At 47.2% G+C, this 14,628-nt stretch overlaps 1 protein-coding gene across 1 annotated transcript; it reads left to right on the top strand.

The window, feature by feature from the left end:
- The first annotated feature begins 7 nt into the window (after positions 1 to 7).
- On the top strand, positions 8 to 14,415 carry DMRT3 (doublesex and mab-3 related transcription factor 3). Its single transcript, XM_006104288.3, has 2 exons — positions 8 to 126; positions 13,281 to 14,415. Exons 1-2 carry the CDS (start codon positions 75 to 77, stop codon positions 14,243 to 14,245), a joined length of 1,017 nt encoding a protein of 338 aa, XP_006104350.1. The 5' UTR covers positions 8 to 74; the 3' UTR covers positions 14,246 to 14,415.
- The last annotated feature ends 213 nt before the right edge of the window (positions 14,416 to 14,628 follow it).

The raw sequence follows: 14,628 nt of genomic DNA, 5'->3' as shown, positions 1-14,628 counted from the left end.
TAGCTGCCGCCGACCTTGCAGCGATCCCAGCCGCCGCGCCCTGCCGCCGAGTTGGCTGCGGCCGCCGCGCTGCGATGGGCCGCCGAGCCCCAGCCGGGGCGCTGCAGACGCCGCTCGCCAAGCCAGGTAGGAGGGCTGCGGGCGGGGAGCCGGGCCCAGCGCGCGGGCGGAAACACTGGGGAGCTCGGGAACCCTGGAGGCAGGTTTGGGGAGGTGGGCCTTGCCGGGGCTTCCTCTCCAAACTCCGCCCGGCCGGTTATTCTCCGGGCAGCTGCCGGCTTTCCGTCTGGATCCGGGAGGTGAAACCCGGACGCCCGCGAGAAAGGCGCCTGGGGCTAGCCAGACGACGGGACTGTGCGACGGGTAACTAAAGAGGTCGTGACAGGTCCAAATTAAAACCCACGCGGGCGTACACACCGCCGTGCTCAGGGGGTTCCCCTCCTTAGGGCTTTTTAGAGAGGTTGGGACGTGTAGGTGCAGGACGGAGCCAAGGCCCGAGGGGCTTGGCTGACTGCGAGCCGGTTGTTCTTCTCGGCCCGGCCCCGAGGGAACTGGAGCTAACCCCAAGCCTGTCTGGTGGCGCACAGTGGTCTGCAGCGTCTTGCACTTTGTGGAAAGAAGTCTCATTTAGAAGCAATAGTACAAAAGGCCAGAAAGGCTTCTAAACTGATAGGGAGGACCCAGAATCTGGTGTGGTCAGAGTGAGCTTCTTTTGCAAAACTGCTCACGTCTTTCAATAGGTTCCTCAGGCCGCCTTCAGCTGTCTCTGTGGTTTAAAGAAATACAAACAAAACTTGACCTGCGGCCCTAGCCGGTCTGGCTCAGTGGATAGAGTGTCCGGCCTGTGAACTGAAGGGTCCCGGGTTTGATTCCCGTCAAGGGCACATGCCTGGATTTCGGGCTCGATCCCCAGTTGGGGGTGTGCGGGAGGCTCCCAATGATTCTCTCTCATCATTGATGTTTCTATATCTCTCTCTCTCCATTCCTTGCTGAAATCAATAAAAACATATTTTTTTGAAAAAAATAAAACACACACACAAAAAAAACAACAACAAACCAAAAACTTGACCTGCGGTGAGGAAGGCCAGGTCTGGAGAGCCCTTTCCCTGATTCTAGGAGGCTTGTGCCTCATGCTCTAAGATATGGAGCAAAGACTCTCTTGCTTCCCTTCACCTCTCTGCGCTCTTCTCTCCTCTCCTCCTGTGTTGTGCATTAGAGAGAGTGGGTCCACCCTGAGCTCTGGAGGTAGACAGGTTCCCTCCACCCCATTGCTTCCATCCCTTTCCCTCCTCCAGGTCTCCGGTCTGCAAACCCCAGATGAGGCTCTTTTCTCCTGGGAATCTCTTGCGTGCTGTTCTGCCCAGCCCAAGCACTCCTTTGATTTTAGGCTCTTGGAGTTCAATTGACATGTGTTTGGTGTGGCAAATAGGAAAGAAAAGGAAAAGCTCCGATCTTCTCGGATAGGGGATAAAGGGATTTGCTTGAATTTTTCGAAGGAAGGCCCTATAAGGCCCAGAGCCCCAAAGGTAGGACGGTGGCAGAACTTCTGACACCCTTCCACCCCCCACACCTCCAAGGAGTTTGTGGAAGTCTGCAAAAGCTTCTGGCTTTTGGAGAGGGGCTTTCAGGAGCAGTTGACTGATGCGTGGAGCTGGGGAGATGCACTCACTGGTTTGGGGGTCAGTGGACAGGCAGCCTTGCAGGCACAGATCTGCTGCCCTGGATTTTGTGGATATTTAATCCAAAGTAGGATGTAAGCATTTCTCTGAGTAATGCCCCCCACCCCACCCCAGTTGTCTCTCTCCTTTCAATATGATCTCTTCATATTTGTAGGTTTGCCACAGAAGAATAGGAGGGAGAGAGAAAGACGGTTTATTTTGCCTTTCTCCTTTAGGTTAAAACAAGTAACGGGGAATGTTTTGTCTCGCTTCTAGAAGTTGATTCATGTCAATAACTTGTAACCTCCATTGCCTCCAACACCATAGCAGGAATCCAAGTTTATGTCAGTCGTAGGTAGCAGTTTGCAATGGCTACCTGCCCAGCAGCACTCCTATAATAATAGGGCTTTGAGTTTGGGGGTCTCAATTCAAGAGGAGATTCTGTCCACATCCTGTGCCCTTCAAACCATTCTTTGGGATACCCAAAGTTCATGGTTTCTAAAGAGTCACAAGACCAAAAACAAGCCAGGAGGAGGGTAGCGAGGGCAGGAAGAAAGGCGGGGCAGCACCTGCTGCGGCGGCAGCAGCAGAAGGATGCAGGTTTGGGAGAATAAAAGGAGACTGATTTCACCGGACAAACCAGACCGGTGCCCTCTCTGTTATTCTGAGTGTTCAGGGACAGCCCGAGTCCTCCAAATCGAGAACAGGTAATTGCAAAGGAGAATCGGATGTACCATGAGAGAGGTCAGAGTCGTTGGTGGCTGTGGGAGACTGAGCCATCAGGGACCAAGGGCTCAGTTTCTAGCTGGTCACATTACATACCTTACACACTCATTTATATAACTTTTATTTTCTTCTTTCAGTTGGTTTGACCCTATAATTCCATTAAAAATGCCAATCACCAATCCGATGATGTGGTGGCGGCACAAGAAAACACACACAGAGTTGTTGTTTTCATGAGGAAGGCAAGCATGCAGGTGGATGGTTTCCATGCATTGCTCTGTAAGGAAGCCCATTTGGGGTGTACGCGTAGAGAACCCGCCTGGGTGAGATACTGGTTGCTATGTATATCATACCTTCCTGCAGTTGTGCGTATTGTGATTTATTTGCGTGTAGCATACCATGCATAGTTCGAAGTATATCAGGGACTCCTGGACAAGTAGTTCACTACATGCAGAGAAGTAAGTGAAGCTCTGTTCACATGGCAGGTCGGCATGTAACAGTAAGTTCCCAGACCATTAGGAATCTGTATCTGCTGGCAAATTATGGAGATCTGTGATTTCTGTGTCTAGGTTGGTCCTTTCAAAAAGGGCTGCTTCAGTCCGTAACTGTGGAAATTTCGTTGTTGTTGTTGTTAGCTACGAATGCAGGTGAAAAGCACATGCCCCAGAGCAGCGGTTCTCAACCTGTGGGTCTCGACCCCTTTGGCGGTCGAACGACCCTTTCACAGGGGTCGCCTAAGACCATCCTGCATATCAGATATTTACATTACGATTCATAACAGTAGCAACATTACAGTTATGAAGTAGCAACGAAAATAATTTTATGGTTGGGTCACAACATGAGGAACTGTATTTAAAGGGCCAGAAGGTTGAGAACCACTGCCCTAGAGAAAGGTCTGTTTGCTGGGCACCGCTGGAGAGGCACCCGCTGTTCAGGGAGTGCCACATCAACACCAACATTCAGTTTTGCGACTGGAAGGAATTTCTTCTTCAAGTTCTGCTTCCGATTCTTTAAAGGACTGGAGTTATCTTATCTAAGGGTGTAGTGTGTTCCCCATCCCTTTCCATGTGGCGATGGTTCTAAGGAGAATTTACATATTCTAATGTTATTATTTCTAGCTCTGGGTTGAAGCATTCTTTTTTCTTTTTGGGTGTACATTTCCCCCTGCTCTTTGATTATCATCTATGGCTGGCCTGGAATTATAAGATCTTTTTAAGCCCCAAATTATAATTTAAGCTTCTTTACATATGTACCATCGATTCACTTAGACTCCTAAATTCCCTCTTCATCCCCCTCACACCCTTTCCAGTCCCCCATGAAAATACCCTGGGAAGTGTGGCATCTTTCAACACTTAGTGTTTCTGAGTCAGCAGCCTGAACCAGCCCAGCCAGCCTTTCAGGACCTGGGCTCAGGAGCTGAGGAAAGTTAAGGGTCAACTCCAAGGTGAGAGCTAAAGTTACACTCCTGTATGGCGGCTCCCTTCCCCCCGCCTCACCATTTCCTTCAGGGGAGAGTGTCCGGGCAGCCTCTGGCGGGAGAAGGAAGATCTCTAGCTGTAGGTTCTTCCTCTGTCAGCATCTGTCATCAAAACAAGTATGTGCACAAGGTCTTTACAGTGTTCTTAAAGGAAAAAGAAATAAAAACATCATATTTGGTTAGGAGTAGGAGGGCAGGGCCAAATAGGAAAGAAGGGTCTCCTTTTCTGTTGATTTCTCCTGAAAAGGGGTGAATAAGAGACCTGTAGTGAGAGAAGTTGGGAGTTTTTGAAAACTACCTTTATTTTAGTTTACCTCATACCCGGTACCGAATAGCATCTTTATATGTGCTCTGTGCCTTTCAGCTCCTGCTCCACTGGGTCCTGTACAGTCTACTTTCTTATTTTAAACTTAATTTACAAAACAGACAGACAGACAGACCTGCAGGTATAATGAGTGGTACCAGATCACCGGTCCAGGCCCGGATGGGAAACCCTCTGAGGCTGTGTTGGCCAGAAGAAAGTGAAAAGGTGGGAGAGACTTCAAGGTCACTCGTGCCGTGTGCCTCTGAACTTAAACTCGGGGTCTGGTTTTAAGACGGCGTCATTTGGGGCGAGGGGCTGGACTCAGAGTTGCACTGTCAAAAACAAAAACCACCCAAATGAAAAGGAGTAGGTGATCCTGTGCTACTGGTCTCTTCCAAACCGTACCCCAGCGCTGGTTCCAGGGGCAGGACGCTGAGGATATTCAGTTTCTGGCCTTTCTGGAGGCACCCGTCCATTTCCTTTGCTCCTGGGGCCCTGCCTGTTGGGGAAGGGGAGGGCCTGGTGCGCAGCCCAGCTGGGTGAGTAGGACAGCCCAGCTCCCTGCCTATAGGGTGGTGTGCCCACCACCTGCGGGAGCAGTCACAGGGCACAGGGGCCCTGAAGGAGGTACGAGAGTCCCAGCAAAGGTATGTTCAGTGGCAGCTGCGGCTGCACTGGATACTGCCCCTTGCCAGTCTCAGGGAAACTGCAGTTGGGCAGGTGGGGCGCTCCCTCCCACCCAGCCTGCTTCTGTCCTTGCACCCCTCTGCAGGTGGGCTCCTTGGCCCAGGAGCGTGGAGCCTGAGGAACAAGACTTTCCGTGCATTTCTCACTCCTGCCTCTCAGGCCATCCACTCCCTCTCTGCTGCATGTGCGAGGGTTGCCAGATTTAGCAAAAAAACATGCAAATAAAAAACAGGATGGCAAATATTGGGTGGGACATACTCAATACTAAAAATTCTTCATTATATATTTGAAGTTGAAATGTATCTGGCAACCCTAGGCGGAGGCTGTCCCTCCCAGCTCCAGTCACCCCACTCTGTGAGCCCCTTGGGGTCCAGGGTCACCAGTGCAGTGCGGTCTCCCAGCTTCCCTCTCCCTGGAGCCCCAGCTGCCTGGGGTGGGCATCGGGTGGTGCGGGGGTCCCTCTTGTGACCTGAGACCAGGGCTGGCATGAAAAACCAGAGCTTTTCAACCTCTAGAAACCAGACTTCCACTGCCACCCGGGAAAGAGCCGGCCCCTCCACCCAGCACACTTCCCCAGGTTATAAATCTGGGGGATGGCCGTGCCCTCGCCTTACACAACCAACTTTTCTTTTCCCTGATGGATGAACTCCCGGGTTTAAAAGATTACAGTAATCACAGGAGGACAGTGTAAATCGAATCTGATAGCAATAACTTTCGGGGAAGGTCAGGCTCAAGTGAAATGTTACCAAGCAACAGGCATTTTGTTTGCAAAATACAATCAAAGAGCATTGATGAGAAAGTCTGCTGCAGCCAGTCAGCACTTTCTGCTAACAGCTTTACAGAGGGCCGGGAGTAAATCTCCGTAAATCAACGCCCTGGAGGACTTGGAGCCCCTTCCTGGAAATGTTGCACTTCTTCCTGACAGGAGGGAGGACTGGAGCCCAGTGCAGAACTATTTGCCTGCCTGCCTGCCTGCCTGCCTGCCTCCCCTACCCTCTCTTTCTTCCTCTCTTTTCCCTTCTCGCTTCCCTCTTTTCTTTGGCTTTTTAACCTGTTGCAGTCTCCTGGCCATTAGCCACTCACTGTGATGGCACAGCGGACCTTGAACTTGGGGTATGCATGGGCACCCATGGCCAAGGTTAAGTAACGTCTGAGTGTCCCTCCCCAGGAGTCCCACGTGGCTTTAGTGAATCATTTCCTTGTCTGAGTGCTGAGGAAACAAAAACATAACTCGGTGTTTTTCCCTCCCATTTTGTTGTATAAACAGCTATAAAATAAGCCCCATCAACCACTGAATGACAGTATTCTGGAAAATTTAAATATCAGAACATTAGTTCTTTTTCCAGATCTCTAATCTCTTTTGATTCCAATGACAAGTCAGACATAAATTTTGCAAAGCTAGGATCAGTGTTCTGCTCCCCTTGCCCCCCACCCCCCGCACTGATTATTCTTTGTTTAATTCCGTGTGAATATCTGTTGCACCCAGTCTTTATATGTGAATGTTTACAACAATATTCCCCCTAATGCTTACACCATAGTTGGTCCAGCTGCTGGCCTTTGAGTTCCTTGCTGTGTTTCAATGTAAAATGTGACCAATTACAAAGATAAATTGGAAATTTTGCAAAAGATTAGTTAGTAAACTGTAAGTGGCTAAGAGGTAATGCTTTGATCAAAACCTTTACCCTATATATGAAAAATGCGCTGGTTTTTCATACACTCTTACCTAGTAGATGCCTGGGCACATAGTGAGGGATTCAAGGATATTTGCTAAATACGTGGATGAATGAATAGACATTTTAAAAAATTTAAAAAAAATTTTTAATCTTCACCGGAGGACATACTTAGAGGGAGGGAGGAGGGCGGGAGGGAGAGAGAGACCAATGTGAGAAACATCTATTTGCAGCCTCTGTACCTGCCCAACCGGGGTTCGAACCAGCTCCTTCCTTAGATGCACAGGACGATTCTGACCCAACTAAACCACTCCGGCTTGCATTTTTATAAGTACCAGATACACATGTAGATTTATAGGTAATTTCCCTCCTGCTTCTCAAAACGTGTTATTTTCTGAATCAAGAAAGAGGTCAAACCTAAATTTTTGTAGGAAATATCCTGTAGTCCACAGCTGCAAAACCATCCTTCCTTATATCCAGCCCTTTAGATGTTCCCCCAAAATATGGGTCTGCAGAAACCATTTTGATACTGCCACATGTTATTAACCCAGTGTTGTTAATGATTTTTTATCTTCTTATGATTTTTCTTTTTTTGTTTTTGTTTTGTTTTGTTAATCCTCACCCAAGAATGTTTTTTCCGTTGATTTTTAGAGAGAGTGAAAGGAAGGGAGGGGCGGTGGGGGAGAGGGGGAGAGAGGGAGAGAGAGGGAGAGAGGGAGGAACATCGATGTGAAAGAGACACATCAATTGGTTGCCTCCCCAGCACATACCCTGACTGGGGCCGGGATCCAACATGAGACCCTTGGGTGTGAGGGCTCGCACTCTAACCACTGACCCACACCAGCCAGGGCGTTAATGATTTTTTATAAAGGAAAATGTGACTATATATTTTTACTTTCCGCAAGTTTTCTTTTCTCCTTAGGAAGAAAAGGAAAGATTTTAGACCAACATTCATTTCCTGCTATACTTTAAGTTGTCAGCGATTCAGTTTTGTTGTTTTTTATGACTCTGTACTTGTAGTATGAGATAAAGGTAACAGAAGTTGTACAAAGCCTGTCTCCTGTTAGAATTCTGACTGGGCAGTCGGCTCTTCTAGAAGCCAGTCTTGCCCAGCCTCCTGCCTGCCACTGAAGATTTGTTTGTGTGCTTTGAAAATGACCCATTGGGGAAGCTGTTCAGAGGTGTGTTCCCCAGTGCTCAAGCGAACAGCTGAGGACATGCAGTCCATGTTTCAAAACGCCTGACGCAATTTCAGAAGAAAAAAAAGAAACGCAGTGACGTGCGTTAAGAAACCTTCCTTTCTCTGTGCCAGTGTTTTTGTATTTTCATTCTGGATGTGAGATATATTTTGTTTTGTAGATATAATTGGACAAAATGGGGCAAACCCACCACATTTAAGTCAGAAAAATTTTTCATGTTTATGTCTTGAGCAAAATGTTTCACAGATGGGGTATGCTTTCTCAAAACATTTGAAATGAATATCTAGAATTATTTTTTACTTCAGTGCATTTTCATATGGAAAAATCCTCAAAAGAAAGTTAGATTTTTGAACTGTAATTTTATTTTAGATGGAAGTCACTTTTGTGTGAGTGTTCATTTTCTCTCTTTAAGGTCTTGTAGCTATCTTATGGCATATATACACACACACACACACACACACACACACACAATATATGTATCTCATTATCCATATAAAAATTTCCTTCTTAATTGAATATTACCTTTTAAAAACCTTTACCCTAGTGAAAAGTTTATTTTAGGGGTGGCTGTGTTTCTACATCATAAAAAGTATGAAATTGAAGAGTGAGCATTGAGTAAGTTTTAAAGATGTCTAGATGTTTAAGCATTAGAAACAATAGACTATCACTTTCAATAGGTAGTTTGTAATATCAGATGAAATTGATTTCTTTTCAGTTTTTGTCCAGTAGTTTTGGCTTCCCATACCCATATTCCAGGTGTGAAAGTATTACCAGTTGAAGTATACTCTTCCTCTTTGTGCTCTAGGAATTAGGGTGTCACTTCCAAGAAAAAAGAGGGTAAAGCATTTTGGGGGTAGTTTCCTTTTCATTTTGTTTGTTGGCAGCCTCACATTTCTATATCAAGAAAGGCCTTTGTGTTTTAAACCAACACGGTTTATAAAGTTCATTTAGGAAAAAAAAATCTAGCGATGTAAAGAAACACCTGTTATTACATTATGCTTTATCGCTGGGCTCACAACTCACCCTCTATAATTACTTGTGAGACTCTGTGTTTATAATAGAATAGTCTACAATACATCTAGTTTAGGTACCACAACACAACCAATAGACCACAATGCCACAGAATTGCAGGGACTGTATATTCTTCTTTCAGAAATGATTGTTGAGCGAGGGGTTTGCTCTTGGTGCAAGGTGAGAGGCTAGTCTTCCCTTGCCCCTTGCCCGACTTGGAAACCCCAATAGCCTTTGGCTGTTGATTGGGATTCTGCTCACCTGACACCCCATAGCAGGCCTTTCTGTGCTGCTCAGGTGTATGAACGCCGGAGGCGAGTCCCACTCGTTGCTTCTTTCAATGTCTTCTATCTTCCCTTTGAACACAGTATCAACAGTGCTTACCTCCGTTGGTTGGAGTGTTGAGTTCGTACATTGGATTCCTGTGACGTCTTACTAGCTTTTCTCACTTTGTCGCCATAGCCTTGACTCCCAGTTGGAGAGGCTGATCAGCCCAGAAACCTGAGAGTGGATGAATCAGCACAGTCCACCACCATCCCTTGAGAACTAACCGGAAGTGCGTGCTGCCCTGGGCATGGCACATCAGCAGGGGCAAAGGGTAGCACGGGGAAAGTCTGGGCAGGGGGCCCAATTGGGGAACAAGGTGGCACCCATATAAGATTCCACTGTCAACAGTGGATTTTATACTGTCATAGATCTATACTCCTGCCATCCCATATCCAGGTTATTGGGATGGTGTATCGTTTGCCAACCTGAAAAAAATACTATCTTTTCATAACGGTGGATGTGTCAGATCCGCCAGAATAGCGTTCTCTAGTTCCTGTTTGAACCCCCTTTTCCTGGAGCGTGAAGCATTCTGTGGGAGAGTGAAGGTGGTTGACAGACCTCAGAACCTTTCTCTTAATGTTGTCTGTGTTTCAGACTCACCCAGGGTAGGGAAAATCTACCTTTCAGAATAGGAAGCTGATTTTAGGTCCACATATTTCTTTATAAAAATAGTAAAGTTTTGAGCTTTTCAGCTAAACTTATACACCCTTTATTTTGTAGAAGAAACACTTGTTTCTCTTACTTAAAAAAATCTTACCATCCCCTATATCGCTTGGATACCACGTGTCATATTTCTTTTTGTGTGTGTGTGTGTGTGCCAAACCAACAAACCAACACATAACAAAATTTACTATTTTAACCATTTTTAGGGGTATCACGTAGTGGCGTTAGTACATTCACAGTGTTGTGCAACCGTCACCGCTATCCATTTCCTGAACGTTTTCATCATCCCAACCATAAACGTGGTACTGATTAAACAGTAAGACACTATTCCCTTCCCCCCGCCTCTGGTAACCACCACTCTATTTTCTGTCTATAAATATGCCTATTCCAGGTATCTCAAATAAGTAGAACCGTAGAATATTTGCCCTTCTGTAACTGGCTTATTTCATTTAGCATGTTTTCATCCACATTGTAGCATGTGCCAGAATTTCATTCCTTTTTGAGGCTGAATAATATTCCATTGTCTGTATAGACCACATTTCATTTATCTCCTTATCCATCTGTGGACACGGGTTGCATTCACCTTTTGGCTATTGTGGCTGCTGCTTGAACATTTGTGTACATGCGTGTTATATTTAATGCGTAGCAAGCCTACCTGGGTGTGTTTGCTTTCCCCCCTGCACATGCATCTTATCTCCCCAACTTAATGACAAGTTCCACAAGTTAGGGGCAAGTCTCACACTTCTGTTATTTGCTGCCATCTATTCTGTGTCTCCAGTATCTTGTGTGTTACAGGGATACAGATACCTGATAATAACAGGTAATGAAAGCTCAAGTTAAAGACATAAGAAAACTGTTTAGAGGTACCTAATATTGAAAACGTTCTTTGATGTTCATTTCTGCTCAGGGAGAGTATTTGACTTGCTCTTCCAAGCTCCATGGAGCAGGGGCCAAAATCCAATTGTGCATTCAGTTCCGTGCTGAGTTAACATACTGGTGACAGTGTGTGAGTGTGAATTTATAGATGCTTTTTGTGTGTGTGTGCTGTTTTTCTCTTCTGGATGAAGTATAAGTACCACCTTAACTCAGGAGATGAAACTGGGTCTCCAGTCCTAGGAAGTTGGAGGAGAGAATATGTCAGATTTCTCTTTCAAAGATAGGTCTTCTGTTCATCCCAGAGTTGTTGCAGAAAGCAGAGATGTAAGCCATCTCTGGGCTCTACATGAACCCCCTAGAGCAGGGGTGGGCAAACTTTTTGACTCGAGGGCCACAATGGGTTCTTAAACTGGACCGGAGGGCCGGAACAAAAGCATGGATGGAGTGTTTGTGTGAACTAATATAAATTCAAAGTAAACATCATTACATAAAAGGGTACGGTCTTTTTTTTTTTTTTTAGTTTTATTCATTTCAAACGGGCCGGATTCGACCCACGGGCCGTAGTTTGCCCACGGCTGCCCTAGAGAAATCTTATATTGGAAAAAAAAAGCAGCTTACTTAAAATGCAGATTTGGGATAAATATGAATTCCTATCAGATTTATGATTGAAAGTTGCACTGATATAATGTAAGAATATCTTCTAAGTATTTTTGCTTGGCACATAGTTACTGCTTTGTGGAGAACCAAAGTTTTATTTTTTCAGTTATGTTTAAGATACAGCCCATAGTAGAAGCATGTTCATAAATGGGCCTTTGTTTAAGGCTTTTAAAGTAAACAACAACACATAGGAGGAGATGGATTTTAGAAGCTGCTTTGATGAAATTTCACCAACTGGCTATCTACACATGATCAGGTTGGCCCACAGGGAAGGGGACAATGAGGCCATTCACGCCAGGAAGTAGAAAACAGGCAAACCACTTGTGTACAACCTGACAAGTGGGTCCTTAATAATTTTCACCTTTAGATCAGTTACATTGGCTTTCAGAAGACACTGCCAGTACATGTTTTAAGAAGGATAGAATTCCACTTGCATACAGCTTATTAATAAGGAATATGTCTCTTTATTACAAAGGTCTGTTAGCATTTACTTCTTCGAGTAAACAGTCGTAGCTACTCCTTTCTGCCTGGTTAGCACTGTAATTCTAGCCCGTCTGGGGGTAAGGTCATAGGTCAGGATGTTAAATTTGCACCTGGTTTACTTCACAGCAAATCTCTGCTTTATTTGGAAAGCTGTTTTCCCCCCTCTCTTCTTTTATTTTTTATTTTTTTATATTTTATTGATTTTTTTTACAGAGAGGAAGGGAGAGAGATAGAGAGCTAGAAACATCGATGAGAGAGAAACATCGATCAGCTGCCTCCTGCACATCTCCCACTGGGGATGTGTCCGCAACCCAGGTACATGCCCTTGACCGGAATCGAACCCGGGACCTTTCAGTCCGCAGGCCGATGCTCTATCCACTGAGCCAAACCGGTTTCGGCGTCTCTCTTCTTTTAATTCAAGGTTTCTTTAAGTCCTTTCAATGCACTTTAGTAACAAAACAGTTCATGGAAAATGTATCTCCCACTGGCACCTCAAGTCCTGGAGTTAGGGGTGCATTTGCCTCACTGATGGGTCATGCTCCTTGCATAGTTCCATGAACCCTGTCAAGTCACTTCCTCCTTCCCCTCCTGCAACCTGTCCCCCACCATCCAGAATGCACAGCTGGTTTGGCATGCTTTCTAATCCAAGTTGTTGACAGGTCTGCCAGCCCCTCAAGTGGCTTTTAAAAAAAATGTTTTTATTGATTTTAGAGAGAGAGGAAGGGAGAAGGATAGAGATAGAGATAGAAACATCGATGAGAGAGAAACATTGATGGGCTGCCTCCTGCATGCCCCCCACTAGGCACTGAGCCTGCAAAACCCAGGCATGTGCCTTGACCAGGAATTGAACCAGTGACCTCTCGGTTCATGGACCGACACTCAGTCAACTGAGCCACACCTCAGTGGCTTTTAAATAAAGGTTTCAATGTACAGAGGCCTCTTTCCTTCACTCTGGCATCATATCAACTCGTTCTATATGCGGTATCCTGTGGAAACATGTTGGTGCCCACTTCACAAGGCATACTTAATGAGAAATCTACACACGGGAAAATGGATCTGACATATTAAACTTGCCCGCAGTACACGGGTACCCGCAGGCCGAAGATGTCCTTAAATTCCACCGGCTGCCTCATTTGCAGAAGAAGAGCCGGGAGGAAAACCCGAGCTCCCGTTCCTACCTTCCCTGGGCCTGTGGGTCCCCAGCCCACAGGAGGCCCCTGGTCCGGCTGTGCTGCTGGGCGGCCACACCTCCTGGGGGCCTTGGCCTCTCGCTGCCCTCGTGTTTGAGACAAGCTTCCCTGAACACATCGTTCCGAGACATCACTCTGGTTTCTAGATGTTCATATTCAGGGGTCTTTTTTTGCCATTTGCCAATGACATAGTTTGGATTTCTTTTTCTTTCTTTTTTTTTAAGGCTTGTGGTATGCTGTGACCCACTGGGACACGTTTCCCCTTCCAGAAAGCCCGTGCGGGCTCCCTCCCGAGCACATCTGTTCCTCTTATGCCACCAGGAGAGGATTAACCCAGCTGTTCTCTGTTTTTCAGATTTGACTGAAGAGCGACTTGGGGACAGCAGCTTGGCCGACAACGCTGAGACCTTCAGCGACAAAGACACGGACCAGAGGAGCTCCCCAGATGTCGCAAAAAGTAAAGGCTGCTTCACCCCCGAGAGCCCCGAGATAGTGTCGGTGGATGAAGGTGGGTATGCAGGCCAGAAAAACGGGGGCAACTCGGACAGCCGCTCCGACAGCCCCAAGTACCACGGGGAGCAGAATCACCTCCTGATCGAGGGCCCCTCGGGGACCGTCTCTCTGCCCTTCAGCTTGAAAGCCAACAGACCCCCCCTGGAAGTGTTAAAAAAAATATTCCCCAACCAGAAGCCCACGGTGCTGGAGCTGATCCTGAAGGGCTGTGGGGGGGACCTGGTGAGCGCCGTGGAGGTCCTGCTGTCCAGCCGGTCCTCGGTCTCGGCCGCCGAGCGAACTGCAGCCGAGCCCGAGAGCCTCGTGCTGCCCTCCAACGGGCACATCTTCGAACACACCTTGAGCTCCTACCCCATCTCCTCCTCCAAATGGTCCGTGGGGTCGGCCTTCCGAGTCCCAGACACGTTGAGGTTTTCTGCGGACTCTAGTAACGTTGTCCCCAACCCCCTGGCCGTGCCCCTGCAGCACCCTTTCCCCCAGCCGCCCCGCTACCCTCTCATGCTGAGGAATACTCTGGCGAGAAACCAGTCGAGCCCCTTTCTGCCCAACGACGTCACCCTGTGGAACACCATGACGCTGCAGCAGCAGTACCAGCTGAGGTCCCAGTACGTCAGCCCTTTCCCGGGGAACTCTGCCAGCGTCTTCAGGAGCTCGCCTGTCCTCCCCGCGCGCACCCCCGAGGACCCGCGGATCTCCATCCCCGACGAGGGGTGCCCCATGGTGTCCAAGCAGCCCATTTACCCCGAGGACGACTACGACGAGCGGTCCGACTCCTCAGACTCCAGAATACTCAACACATCATCTTAAAGTGGAACCGGATGGGAAGGGACCAGGTGACACGTTCTGTGCATCTGAACCCTGGGAGGGGGCAGGGAGGAGGGTCTGAGGAGAAGCCACATCCTGTGTATATCTTTTCCTTCTGTTTGACAAAGTGACTGTGCTTGATTCTATTAGCAATAAAAACATAACTTATTTAATTTCTTGCACTTCACTGGGAAATGCCAAATAGCTCTGCTCTGTGGCTTTAGTGCTGAAATGCTTATTGTACAAGAGAGTCTCATGCTAAGCATAGTCTTGGGAAAGCTGGGACCGCGGAAGATTTATTTGGGGATGTGACGCTGAAGGTCAGCCTTGCTCCTAAACTCCACCCGGAGTGTTCCATACAACCGTATACTTGAATGCAGTTTGGT

The sequence above is a fragment of the Myotis lucifugus genome, unplaced genomic scaffold (assembly GCF_000147115.1).
Source record: "Myotis lucifugus unplaced genomic scaffold, Myoluc2.0 scaffold_560, whole genome shotgun sequence".
NCBI lineage: Eukaryota > Metazoa > Chordata > Mammalia > Chiroptera > Vespertilionidae > Myotis > Myotis lucifugus.
The sequence above is the reverse complement of the archived record's forward strand: the minus strand, read 5'-3'. Positions and strand labels throughout refer to the sequence as shown.

Excerpts from the sequence above, each read along its gene's own strand:
- DMRT3 (XM_006104288.3), top strand. The coding sequence starts at position 75 with ATGGGCCGCCGAGCCCCAGCCGGGGCGCTGCAGACGCCGCTCGCCAAG. Across the intron at positions 127-13,280 it reads GACGCCGCTCGCCAAGCCAG|ATTTGACTGAAGAGCGACTT; the intron begins GTAGGAGGGCTG and ends TCTGTTTTTCAG.